The 13,653-nt window shown below is 35.4% G+C and overlaps 2 protein-coding genes across 2 annotated transcripts; both read right to left on the reverse strand.

The window, feature by feature from the left end:
* LOC110463384 (enoyl-CoA delta isomerase 1, peroxisomal-like) lies at window positions 1–4,520 on the reverse strand. The gene is made up of 4 exons (XM_021517931.1): window positions 4,320–4,520; window positions 2,749–2,927; window positions 2,000–2,135; window positions 1–570 (listed from the first exon to the last, which is right to left on the reverse strand). The coding sequence occupies exons 1-4, from the start codon at window positions 4,448–4,450 to the stop codon at window positions 318–320; spliced, it is 699 nt and encodes a 232-aa protein (XP_021373606.1). The 5' UTR covers window positions 4,451–4,520; the 3' UTR covers window positions 1–317.
* A 1,723-nt stretch (window positions 4,521–6,243) lies between these two features.
* LOC110463392 (apolipoprotein D-like) lies at window positions 6,244–9,993 on the reverse strand. The gene is made up of 4 exons (XM_021517944.1): window positions 9,741–9,993; window positions 7,939–8,063; window positions 7,489–7,583; window positions 6,244–6,669 (listed from the first exon to the last, which is right to left on the reverse strand). Exons 1-4 carry the CDS (start codon window positions 9,909–9,911, stop codon window positions 6,446–6,448), a joined length of 615 nt encoding a protein of 204 aa, XP_021373619.1. The 5' UTR covers window positions 9,912–9,993; the 3' UTR covers window positions 6,244–6,445.
* Window positions 9,994–13,653: the final 3,660 nt, after the last annotated feature.

Consider the following 13,653-nt stretch of genomic DNA (forward strand, 5'->3'; position numbering starts at 1 on the left):
TTATATTTTATTAACTAATACTGATTAAAACGCATCAAATAATAAACGTTATCTGTCTGCATTCATTTCAAAATCAATATTTGTATGTATATTGCAGTGTTTGTTTCAGATGAATGTCTACATTTTACTGCACACGTGTTACATACATTCGGCTGTCCTACCGAAACCCCGTTGTATCGCCACCCCGTTATACCGCCAAAATTGGCACAACACAAAATGTGGCAGTATAACGGATGACTAAGAACTGTATATATTCAAGATTTCCCTGTTTACAATATACGTTGAAAGTCACACTTTCACAAATATGATTGCAAATATCATAACTTTGACTTCTTGTCGTCAATGTTCATCACAGTCCTAGGATATAAATCCTTCTTCATTATCTCAAGCATATCTCGGTCAATCCCAGTGCGTCCTAAAGCCCCGATCGCCAGTCGCTTAGCAGCGCCCATAAGGGTAGGTAACTCTCCAATCTCGTCCACCAGACCGAGGCTCTTTGCTTCTGGGCCTGGAATTGATCGAGCAAACAGGACTGCCTCTCTGACTGCGTTGGTATTCTTCATTTTATTACTATTGAAAAATAAAATAAGAATAAGAAAATAAATATGCTCTTTTACTTCTATTCGTATAAGGTATCTGTTAAAATTATATCTTTCATGGTTCTATAACGACAGATTTGTTTTTTCCTCTGTCGGATAATTCAAAACGTTCAATGCAGGCTAGTGTGTGTGTTAAAATGTAGCATATAACCTCAATATTAAAATTAAACCTAAAGTATGGTATTGTCACCGAAAACCTCAACCTCGATCCTTATAAGTCATACTTAAATACCCCAATTAAACATCGTTAGATATTTAATTTTGATATTTTGAACTTGTACTTAGTAATTATTGGTTTGAAGCTCGTATGCTTATCCGTAAAAGAGAAATGTAGGCCTGTGTGACTTAGGTATATAAATGAACTTAAAACAGGTAGCTGGTCAAAGTGGTGGCTGGCCTTCAAAGGGAAGCTTAAGCTGTCACAATGATGGGAAGAAATGTTTATACAGTGTTAAACCAATCAGATCGAGGTATGCTGGTATTTCTTGTACAAAAGGAGACTAGGAAGGACAAAGAGCTGCATCGAAGCCTCCTATAGCCAATTTGGGTATTTGCATGTACGGGTGTTGCATGAGCATCACCAGAAAACAACGAAACCAAAGCCACGTCCGACAACAAAGCCCTGATTTGGATCTCGACCTCCACCCCTACGGAGTCCAACTGTTAGTGAATTATCTGAGGAAGAAGGTAGCAGTGAGGAGGAATGAGATAGTTGGGTGACGGTGCCTCCAGTAGAGCGGACTGTGATCGACGATGTTACAGACGTTAAAGAGCCATGAAAGAGGCTACGGAAGAACCTTCGGTGGGGTAAGTCCCCTACCGAAAAGGAAGGATCTCTGGATGGAAGGAAAAAGGATGACGACACTGCCTGACATCAATAGAAATGAGAAATTTACAGATCATTAGGCTCTGACAGACTTTACTTTCGAAGTGCAGAGAGGTGACAGCGGTCATTTTGTTGGACATGGAGGAAGTTAGCCTGCCTGACAACGCCAAGCAATAAAGCATTTTCTCCGAAATAGATAGATGTTGTAAAATATCTGCTGGAAAATATAGGATATGTTGCATCTTCAATAATGGTAGGGTAGATAGTTCTATGCTTAGTGGTAATTCAAGTGATTCTGTCTAATTATAGCTTCAATTAACATTAGCGGTTGAAGTGTCATACCACCATGTTAACTTGCCCCCTTGATTGACCCTTACCTGTTGCAAGGACGAAAACCCATGAAAACAAACATTGTTTGATAAGGGTCTAGTTCGATATATCTAACATGTCGCGTTTTTTAGCCAATCAAAATTCACGTTAGATTCGTTGCGTTACTAAATATGAAATAGTATAAAAGCGATTTTAGTTTAACAACCAAGTTGAAAATTATACATATATTTATTTGAATATTTACCTTAGGACCTCCCGAGTAGCCGCTGGTATGCGTAGTCCGACCCGAGTCTCATTCATAGAAAACCAGCCTCGCTTTGAATTCATCACTATGTAGTCGTGTGTAATAGCCAAAAAGGCACCTCCGGCAAATGCATGCCCTTAAAAGATAGTGATTGATAATGAAAAGCCGTAACACATGCAAAAACTAATTAAACATGGCGAGGTTGATTTTTAGTTGGGTTTATTTTATTTATCAACTTTTAACCAATGTACAAAGAGCGAAAAATGTCAAGCAAGAAACAAAACACTTAATCCTTCATTCTGGTAAGAGATTAAAAAAATATTCTTTCTTTTTAATTTTTTTTTTTTTTCAATTTTTCGCATTAACCGGAAAATATGTGAAACAGACAAAATATAAATCAACAAGAGTGTTCTGAGAGTAAATTTTCAGATGGGCTAGACCGGGATTCGAACCCAGGACTACAGATTGTTATACAATTGATCTAACCGATTGAGCTACCTGATCAAAATGAGGTGTCCTCGCAAAAATGTGCTTAACGAAGTTAAAGGGAGGTAACTGTATATATAGGAAAAGCCACACTGCAATGTGACAGGTATCCTTAAATTTGAACACAATAATCCATATATCAACCAGAACATGACTGCAGCTTGACGGTCGTATCGGATTCCGTTTCGATGGGTTACAATAGACTGAAAACGAAAGTTATAGCTGTGCAGCAAACAGGTCATTCATTTCCCGCCATTACTCACCATTTAGAAGTGCCACTGTCGGAAGGGGAAAGTGAGTCATTCTCCATAACAAACTCTCGATTTCGGACCGGAAGTGGAGGTGTACCTCTTTTGACTGCTTCATCAACCATTTTAAATCTACCCCATTGCTGTAGAATTTACCTTCGCCAGTTGTTATCAAAGCCTTGCAGCTCTTATTTCTGGAATGTTTAATCAAATTATCTAATTCTATTTGAACCAAGCTATGTGCATACAAAGTTTACCATCTATCATAACCTGAAAATTGTATGTTGTTTTTTTACAGTATTTGTTTTTTTTAGGGGTTTGTTTAAATGAAAAAGAAAATGATTTGTTACTGATATCACAGAAAATAATAACAAAATTACTGATAATAAAATCGGCACCCTGCGGTAGCCTTTTCCGTCTTTGCGTATTGCAGAGTTATCTTCTCTTGGGAACAGGTATTGATTGTTACGTCATTAGTCTGTGTGAGAAAATACGTCGTTTTCTCAAAAATTGATGACGTTTCTCTCACAAAAAAAGTGATGTAACAATCAATACCTGCTCCCAAGAGAAGATAACTCTGCAATACGCAAAGACGGAATACATTATGAATGCGTAATACCGATTGTATTGGTAATCGTTATGAAATTTGTGGTATATCTAATAATATTATAATAATTCGAGATTATCAATACCGCTTTATCACAACCTTATTCGTAAGTCGTCTGAAAGCAGTTTACAAATTATTATCTGTGGTTATGCGGCATTTGCAAACCAGCCAATATCTTTCTCAACTTATTGGGGAGCATACAACCGGTGCTGCCATTTAGGCGCTCACAGCTAGCATTCAACAATTCCAGCACTGCCCAACCACGTACTTTTTTACAGCTGACTTGACTTGAACAAGCGGAATAAAGTATCTTGTTCAAAGATACAACACGGTGCCGTGACTCGAACCCGCAACCCCTCGGTCACGAGCCCGGCGTCCTACCTCTTGACTACCGTGCATCTTAAATGGCAAAAATAGCCCAATTGAAAGGGTTTGATCCGTTAAAACTTTTAATAACTATACCTGACCATCCGCAATGAATAGAAATTCAATAATACACTTGAGGGTTTTTTATGCGCATGCCAATGTATATTTGCTTACATGTTAAAGATTATCTTAAATATTTCTTTTTTAAACTTTGTGTAGACTAGTTACTAAAATATTATCAAAACAAATACTGAAATATTTGTTCCGACATGTTTTACCTTAGCTCAGCATGATACAATGATACAATCCCCGCAAGAAAATATACAGCACATGCCATTTGATTAAAGTTTTAACACACTCCGAACCATGTATGTCATGTCTTAGAACAATCTACATGTATATTAAATAGTTCTGGTGTCAAGGATGATGAAAATAAGTATTATATTAAAGGTGAAATTATTTGCTATCAATTTTGTTTATAAATGAAAGCGTCAATACGTAGTATTCGAGTAAGTTAACATGAAACATAGGTTTTCGTTTAGATCGGTTATATATACAATTACATGGATCAAGTATGTAGGAGTTACCTCCCCTTATTCGCACTCTTGCTCACCTGAGAACCTTGTCGAGATTATCATTGAGAATCTCTAGAAATTCCGCGTTCAAGCGATTCTCTCCATTTTTCATCGTGAGAATGGCAAATCCATCGTCAGTAAACTCTACAGAGACTTTGTTCGACGACATTGCGGATAAAATCACCTCCGGTAAACCTTCCAAACCTTATGACTTTACACTTGCCTTGTGTACAGTAGACGCCGTATCTAAATTTAGTAACACTATTTTCACACTTTGGCCGACCATGTGATACGTAGCTGTAAATAGGTCGGGAGTACTCCTTATTTTTACATGATATATTCAGACACTGTTTCAGTATTTGTAGAGAAAATAACTAAACAGGTAAACAAGAAAATGCAGCAAAGCTGCTGGACACCAAATCTTTTCCAACAACCTCGAGGGAACGGATCCTGCATACTTGAATTTACATAATTATAATTATTTTAAAAATTGTAGATGACATTAATTTTGTCATCCAGAATATTCCGTTCACGCTCAATATCCTTTCATTTTGCACAATTGTCACTCAATAATTGTCCAACAGCGAGCTAATGTACATTTTTAAACGCATGTGTATATGTCAACGATTAGGTAATTAAGTCATCTTCTGAGAAAGAGAAGCAATATCAACCGTAATCTGTGTTAAAGCGTCAATCTTCTTTTATGTACTAATCTATCATTCTACACCCAGCAATAAATATTTTAAAATTAAAGCGTATCAATTATTTTGTAAGGATACACTTGCCATCCAACCTGGTGTTATACAAGGTTGTCTTTTTCGCCCACCGTATTTAAATTGAATAATTATATCTGTAGAAATAAACTAAATAGTGTTCCCTTCTACACATAATTGATTTATCATTCCATACCCAGAGTCGCGTGGGCTTTAAAAGAACTTGGATTTGAACTAGATTTACATGGCGTATGTCGTAAGTGAAGCAGAAGACGCTTACCCTTCCGGATCACCTGGGTCGTATTCATGAAATCGTTAGCATGCTCAAGCATGGATTTTGTGCTCAAACAATTTTCCTTGTAATTCACTTGAAGCATGTTAACCAATGTAAAAGTCAAATGTTAACATTCAGAACAGTATTTGGCTGTAAGTCTCTTAAAAAAAGAGTCTTATTCTCCTTGTACTTCGTCTTGAGTTCGAATTACAGCTTTGTTGTTACTTAGATATTCTTTTGTTGTATTATTTTTTCCCAAATGTCCACACCACGTTTTCTCAGACATTGTTTTCGCATAAAGTGGCAAGGTTTCCCGGAATATTGGTCTTGTGAAAGTAGGTAATAGTAGATATAATCATACACTGTAGCAAGCCAACTTAACATTTAATACCTTCAGAGGGGTCGAGAATGTATTTGATTTATCTTTGAATATAATATGAATATCTAAAAGAAATAAAGATAATTTTAATTTTAATAGAAATGTATTAAAATGAAGCAAATATTTTTCATATCAATTTCGTAATAGAGATATTTTAATGTAGATTAATAAAGATCTCTATTTATTATGATATACGATAATATGAGATATTTCTATTGTTTATACGATATCTCCGAAGTTAATAGAAATCTCGATTATTTTATAAAACATCTTTTTGATTAGTACCGACATATCTTTTAGGTATTTTACCCTTTCACCACTGTAGACTATAATGGACTTGTCAAAATAAATGTACGGCAGAGTCTACTAAAGTTACCAAGGGGTGAAAGGGTTAATGAGAAGTTCACTTGCAATACAGACTTACTGTAGACAGAGTCGCGTCATACCGGGAATATACGAAAAGTCACTTAATCAGATTTTAATTAAGTTAATTTTTACTTCCGATCCTCCGTATATCACTGTTTTAGTTGTGCAAATGATGATGCAAGTCCCACCTTATAAGGTAAAAATATGTAAAGATAACTAAAAAATTAAGCTTAATTCGTATTTGAATTTATTGTAAAAAAACCATAACATTATCACAGTACATTTGTATTTCACTAATGCAGAAGCATTGAATCTTCAGTTGTTTTGGATGTGTAGCAATCCGCTTGCCAATATTTCTTGAAAGATATAAGATGATTGAAAATGTTAAACAATGTCACAATGGCAAATGAAAGTCCAATGTAAAGATTGTACTCAACAGCCGGCTTGATCAGCTTTCAAAAAGTGATTTGTATCAATTTTGAAACTCTTGAAGACGTCCATCAGCTCATCAATCTTGGCCTGAGGAAGAGATCGTTCCCTAGACATGATCCAGGCCTGCTCGAGATGGCTGAGTCCGAGGATATCAATACATGAGTAAATGAGTGTATAGGAGGTATAATCTGTCTTCAGGACCCAGTAGTTTCCGTAAGGTGTGTCTGTTGAGAAACGGAGAAATTGTGTTTTATTAGTCCGTGTTGTTTTACCATCTTTATGAAACATAAAGTAAAAATGTTATATTCACTTTTTATATCGATTTTTCAGGGTTCGAACTATCAGAGTTTTATTTACTAAGATAAAGAAGAGACTTGGCCGGGACCGGAGAAATACTTCGAGATAAACGGTGTCTTTCAGTTAAAAGAGTTCGAGATAACGAGGTTCGACTGTATTTGATATGATTTTTCTACGCTCGATTATTTTGAATCCTTCAATCTGCATGTTGTTTTTTTATTTTTATTTCATGTTATTGAAAATATGCCATTTACAAATAATGACGTAAAGTGTTGTTGAAAACATATATGAAAACATATATTTATCACAAGATGTCAATAAACATGTCCGGAATTGTACTTGTCGACAGTTGACACGAATACATTTGATATTAATTTCTGTCTAGTATATTGTTGTGAATATTTCCTTTTCTTCTTCTGTAAACTAATTTTACTGCCATAAAATATGTTTATCGTGATTTCAATGGCGATGATCATATTGAATTCAAATTTGTTTCCGCGGGGTTCTTATTTTCGCGTTTTACATATTTCTTGGTAGTTAAATACTCCTTCAAACGAGTTGATGTCAAATCAGACAAACTGATATGCTTCTGCTTTCTATTTGAAAAACACTAAAGATCAAATTTATTTATCTTATCGGTTATTTTAGTGAGTAAACATGACGTATCAGGATCTATAACTGGAAGTCAGTTGTAATTGAAAAGAAACAAATGAAATGGATGATTGACGTGTATGTTAATTACTTACGGGCTGCGAATCTGATCTTGAGTTTGGAGGGAGAGTTCTGGGGGTCATTCTGATAAGCGTCACCAATAGCTATTGAGGGTTTGCCTGTTTTGGGGCTACAACAGAAAAAATATTAATGAAACCATCTGATAATCTTATTATATTTCCATTTTCAAATGGAGTCATATTATGTTCTAAACCCAAAAGTGGGTAGTGATGGTGCATGTACCAGAGGCTGGATTGAAATTTCCGTGCGGAAGGATGTGAGTGTTTCCAAATCGTTAAAGAAAGAAAAACATAAGAAATTCAGTTATCTTTCTCCTTTTCTAAAATCGTTAATAGCAAACTCATTTTCTTATCTCGTTTCTATTTTACTGCGACAGAAAATTGTATATTAAAACTTGTACTGCCTTCTGTTGCGGTTATTCTGTTGACACGTAATGATGTTGATCATGGTATTTATGTACTCACTCAAAGCCCTCGTTGTGAACGTAGATGTGGTTGTTGGCTTGAAGGGTATAGTTGGCGGTGATGCACCTCTGTCCCTTCTCGTAGCTAGTCGGGAATCGGTAAAGTTCATACCAAATTCCGAGGTACTGCAAGGAACGAAGTCATTATTAGCAAAAGTTCAAAGTAAACGCAAACGTATTGTTAACACATAGTGATTTAAGCACTAGATGGTCATTAGTACTGTGAGTGTGCAGTTAGTCTAAGCACGTTATTTCTCAGCAGGCACGCGACCAAAATTCAATAGGTTGAAGTTTAGTCGATCACCGTCCGAGTTGAAAAATTGCTGTTGTTTCAATTGTTAAAGAAGTGTTGTTTATCTACTATATATAAAGAGAAAGTTCTTTGTAAGCATACAATTTTTGTACGTACGAGTTAAAAATCTCTTTTGGAACGTTTGTCGAATTGTAATATACATTTATTTGACCGAGGATTAGGGGGGTGATGGTGTTGCCCGACCCAAAAAATATTTTATCGGCTTTAAACGATTTTTATAAGACGGTACAATTCGTAATGCTGTACAGAATATTGGCTCAGATTGTTAATCTGTATCATTAAACCAATCTAAACATTTGTATTTTTATTTCAAATTCGACCGTCTTATAAAAATCGTTTAAAGCCGATAACATATTTTTTTTGTGTCGGGCAACATCAGTTCCCCCTAATCCTCGGTCAAATAAATGTATATTGCAATTCGACAAACGTTCCAAAAGAGATTTTAACTCGTATGTACAAAAATGGTATGCTTACAAAGAACTTTCTCTTTATAAATAGTAGAGCTGATTGCACATAATCGAATTAGTAAGTGCCAGTTGGCTGCTACTGAAATCTGAACTGTTTGACTTGTACAGACTACGGTCATATCAAAAAGATAACTGTTTAATACACAGTAGCGTTTTCTTTTTCAATTTCATGTACGTAAAACTTTGTTAAGCTTTTGGTAAGATAGATTCAAGGACTAAAGCTAGCATTGAAGTCCATCGCGAACAAAGACAGCGTCCATGATAACTTCAGGCCCGAAGTCTGGTTTAGTATTTTAAAGGTCGACTTCAGGACTGAAGCTATCACGGAAGCACGAAAGTGGCAAGTCCATTGATCGTAAGAAACCATATTATAAAATGTACATAAATATATATATTTGTATAATTAAGACTTGTTTATTTCTCGGTCAATCGAATCGTCCTAAGAAAGCACGATAAATCCTATTAACAAAGTGCATTTTGAAAATAAATATCGTTGGAACCTTGATCGCAAAAACATAACCACGAAAATAAGCGGTTTACATCGAATCCAATTTTAAAACAAAAGTACCAATGAAAAAGATATAAATTAGAGTTTAATGCGTTTATTAAGGAACAACCGCGAAATATGTATTCCTGAGATTCATGAAAATTAGGAGATGCACAGTCAGTCAAATTAAAATAAAAGATAATAATAAAATATATTTTGAATCTATGTCTAGTCAAATATATCTGCAAATGTAAACACAACTTTTAACAAATGCTAAAGAACATTACTCATTGTAGATTTTTGCTCGGGCTGCTTTCTTTTGTCTCGTTTCGGAAATTTGTATAAAAGCAAGACATTTTTTCTTTAGTGAGGCAACGGAGGGCGGGAGCCTGATAGTTCTCTACAGTATTTTTTTTATTTAGATTTTAATTGGAATAGTTTTAGAAATCAGTGTTTCAATTTGAACTTTGATAGGTCAATTATCTAGTGAACATTATCTAGCTGTTCTATAGAACTGCACCGTTATAAAGACATACCTGGCTGAGATCAAAGCTTTGCTGCGTGGTTGCAGATGGGCATCCTCCGAAACTGAAAGACTGTGCTGAGGTCAGGGCAATAGCCGCCGCTAGAAGTAAAGCTTGTCCGATCATTGTCGTATTGATGATGTCGTGTTGGTCAGTTCCTGTGAAAGTCTGCACACTTTTCATAGCGTTCCCACCCGCCTTATATAGGCAGTTGGGAACTCCGGATTCACATGTTTCGGAGCGTGTTTCAAAATGGAAACTATACAGGTCAAGTTATGAAACATTTTCTTCGGAGTATTGACCATAAACATCCATGTTCACATTCCAGAGTTGTGAAGGACAACGCTTGGACTTGGTCTGATAAGGTCAAAGAGATATGTTTGACCGACAGTCTTTACAAGGCCCTCCGTCTCGGGCATGTGCAATAAGCATGTTAGGGTCATGAAATATTCCTTGACTAAATTGATGTTATAATAGCTGAAGAATACCCGTACTTCTGTTAAAACAGTAACTATCAATTGGAAACACTTTTATACCGGCATGGCATTACCTTAGAGAGACAGTTGCGGAACTTGATAATGATAAGTATGAAGTAAAAATGGTAAAGCAATCAACGGCAGTGTTCTGAGAGAATAAAGCAACGGACACAAAACGGGACTCGAACCCAGGACCTCCGATCACAATTATTTCGCTCTTATCAATTGACCGGATCAGAGGTAGTTTCCTAGCCCTTTTTCTATTACAGTTGAAATATCTTGCAATGATCAAGGATGAACTTCGAATCTACATTTGATAGTATCATGGAAAATTTGATACATTGTAAAACTAACACCACTAAACCCATGTAAAAATGACACTGAGTTTTGTATGAAATGATTGCAAAAAATATCTCCCTAAGTGAAAAGAAATAAATCATGATAATATTGTATTCAGTATTTGAGCCTTGGTGCAATGTGCAATTTGTTTCTTGTAAAAAAAAGGTTGTTGATTTGTTTTAAGCTAAACAAAATCCTGTATTTCGCTCAAGTGACAGTTTTTAAATGTTATTTACATATCAATACCAATGAATTCACAGTAGACTTTTAGATGTTCGTAAATGAAATGATTAGTTCATACATACATATTGTTGTCCTAATCTAAACAGCATGCAAACCACTAGAGAATCATAATGCATAGTTGCATTGTTTGGGCGTTGTGTAGGACCACTACCTGTTTATATCATGGTCGAGCTTTATTGTAAAATAAACTTTGTAACTTTGCTTTTACTATTATATTAAAATGGACAATTCTTCATAACACAAAGAAACACGTGAAATGCAAACTGATATGAAATTGAATTCGTTTGTAACAGTCATGTTTATCCACACTCCACCTCGCCAGACAAACTCGACACCGTTCGTACCGCTGGCCTTGTGGTTGACCTTCACTATGGATAGGACTGAAAGATAGGGCTCAAACAACCCTCCACACATACCGTGGTTGTGAGGGTGCATGTTTGGGAAGTAGCCAATTAAGTACCTATGTCCTTAGATGGGAGTACAGTAAGTACACTTTACACCCATAATATAGCCGAGGATGGCCGTGGCCTTGTACCTGGAATTCATCCAGGCGTAGTTTATATGACATTTTTTTATAGGCAACTTACATCTCTGTTGTATTCTTCTATATATTTCGGAATACATTTGACAAAGATTTTTATTCTTTTAGCCTTAAGTATCACTGATGAGTTTAAATAGAGGAAGTAGCCATTTGGTGCAGTCAATATTTACCCTATTTGACTTTCTGCATCAGCAATTTATCTATCTTAATACGTTCTTTTCGATATTTTTGGTGGGTTTTTTTTGTGATTGTCATTGTCTTTGGCATTTCTTACTAAACTGAAATGCGAAGAAACGTTTGCAATTCCTATGCAAGCTAAGTAGTTTAATTGTGTTGTAATGTAATTATTTACCAACATAAACGATAAACGATATACAGGCTGAGTATGTTTAGCATGAAAATAATTAACATGGGTACTGTAAAATCAGATATTTTCGTGGGGACCAAATTTCGTGCTTTACCGAAAAGAACACCATTTCGTTGGTACATGAATTCGTGGAATACGAGAACAACCTCCAACGGAGAAAAGCTTATAATTACTTCATGGACCAATGAATTAGTGGATGAATGTTACCCACGAAATCGACGAAATTAAAAACCCTACGAAAATGACTAATTTTACAGTTATATATATTTATACTTTTTTTATCATTCCTTTCGATCTATGCTGTAACTGTTTTAAGTTCGTTTAATAGTAGACTTCTTGTAGATCATGAATGTATATGCCTTTTGGATGCACACGTATATTAATTGCATATATATCATTTGCATTAACATAAATATCAATTGTTGTTACAAAGATAGCAATGTCATGTACACAAATATTATATCTCATGTACAAATACATCGATTTCATTTACAAATGCATCAATTCCATGTACAAAACAAAAATCAATTTCATGTACTAAGTCTAAGATAGTAATTTATTGTACAATTACATTTTCAGGTAAGTTAACTATTTTTTATCAAATATGAAAGGTAGCTTAAATGTTTAATACATATAGATATAGATCACAAAAACAAAAAGAGTAATTTGAAAATTAATTGTGTTTACATAGCTTTTAACCATATTTTAATTATTGGTTTTGACATACTTTGTATGTTTTGTGTAAATATCGCTTATAAACAGTGATAAACTTTGTTTTTCGGCATTGCGTGTTGTATAGCAAATGTTCGAGTTCTGTTTTATGACTGTTTTTCACAATTGTATACGTTGTAACGATATGTTCTGTTATTTGGTCTTAAGGATCCCTGTTCCACTGCACTGTGGTGGGTTTTTTTTGGGGGGGGGGGGGGGTTTTTTTAAATTTTCTTTCTGCATCATAAACATGATATACATTGCCTTAATTAGGTGCATACATTGTATAACAATATATAAATTCATTTGTTTTGCTTCTTCATTTTCAACAAGATACTTACACATTAGTATTCTGCTCTTGTTTGCTAAATTCTTACTTACTTTATTTCAACTTCCATATAGATCACACAATGAGATTTGAGATTACCCTATTCCATATCTTACCATAATTTATATATACATTGGTTATTCCTAGATACAGAAACCTCCCCTTAACTTTCGTTTGGTTATAACTATAGCACAGCCTGGCTAGGACACTTTCGATGACCAGGAAGTACAGTCGGTGAGACCAATAGCATAACAAGCTGAAGTCCAGGGTAGGAATATCAGTCTAGCCCCACTGGATTCTATACTCAAAACACTATTGTTGATTATATTTTACGCATTTTTATGAGTTCTCATAAAGTTCCCGAAGGTACGGTTTTCTTTTCAGAAATGATATTTTAAAGCTGCAGTCATGCCGGAAAACAGTTTCCAGCGCTTAGTTATAGTTTTTGTATTAGTTCGGGGATCCTTAATAGGAAAACCTGTTTAAGTGTCGGGTGAAAATAGACCTGCTTTATCCCAATATATGTCGTAAGAAACGAGTTATGTGGGGGTTTCCTCTGTGTCTTCTTCATAGGGGACTTTTAAGAGACCAAGATTGATGCACCTATTGCATTGCTTCGGATTTTTACCTTTTTTTCTCCCTCTCTTGTCCACTTTTTTAATTTACTGCGGTGTTTCTTAAAGGAACTGTCTTTATGTGACCTTAGCTCTTTCGAGGATGTTTGACCTCAACCAAACAAACTCAATACAAACTCCTTTGACCCTATTCCAGTAATGGGCTGAACATATCCTCAGCTTGTCAACAGTCACAACTCTGGAATTTACTCGACCCTTATCAGGAAAGGAATGTTTCATAACTTTGCTTATGTAAGCTGTAACAGAGATTCACGCTTCAAAACACGTGTGGCTCGACTAGTCCCC

This window comes from Mizuhopecten yessoensis, unplaced genomic scaffold (genome assembly GCF_002113885.1).
Source record: "Mizuhopecten yessoensis strain PY_sf001 unplaced genomic scaffold, ASM211388v2 scaffold1511, whole genome shotgun sequence".
Taxonomy (NCBI): domain Eukaryota; kingdom Metazoa; phylum Mollusca; class Bivalvia; order Pectinida; family Pectinidae; genus Mizuhopecten; species Mizuhopecten yessoensis.

Excerpts from the sequence above, each read along its gene's own strand:
- LOC110463384 (XM_021517931.1), bottom strand. The coding sequence starts at position 4,450 with ATGTCGTCGAACAAAGTCTCTGTAGAGTTTACTGACGATGGATTTGCC. Across the intron at positions 2,928-4,319 it reads AATCTCGACAAGGTTCTCAG|AAATAAGAGCTGCAAGGCTT; the intron begins GTGAGCAAGAGT and ends TAAACATTCCAG. Across the intron at positions 2,136-2,748 it reads GACAGTGGCACTTCTAAATG|GGCATGCATTTGCCGGAGGT; the intron begins GTGAGTAATGGC and ends CTATCTTTTAAG.
- LOC110463392 (XM_021517944.1), bottom strand. The coding sequence starts at position 9,911 with ATGAAAAGTGTGCAGACTTTCACAGGAACTGACCAACACGACATCATC. Across the intron at positions 7,584-7,938 it reads GTTCACAACGAGGGCTTTGA|CCCCAAAACAGGCAAACCCT; the intron begins GTGAGTACATAA and ends TTTCTGTTGTAG. Across the intron at positions 6,670-7,488 it reads CAAGATCAGATTCGCAGCCC|ACACACCTTACGGAAACTAC; the intron begins GTAAGTAATTAA and ends GTTTCTCAACAG.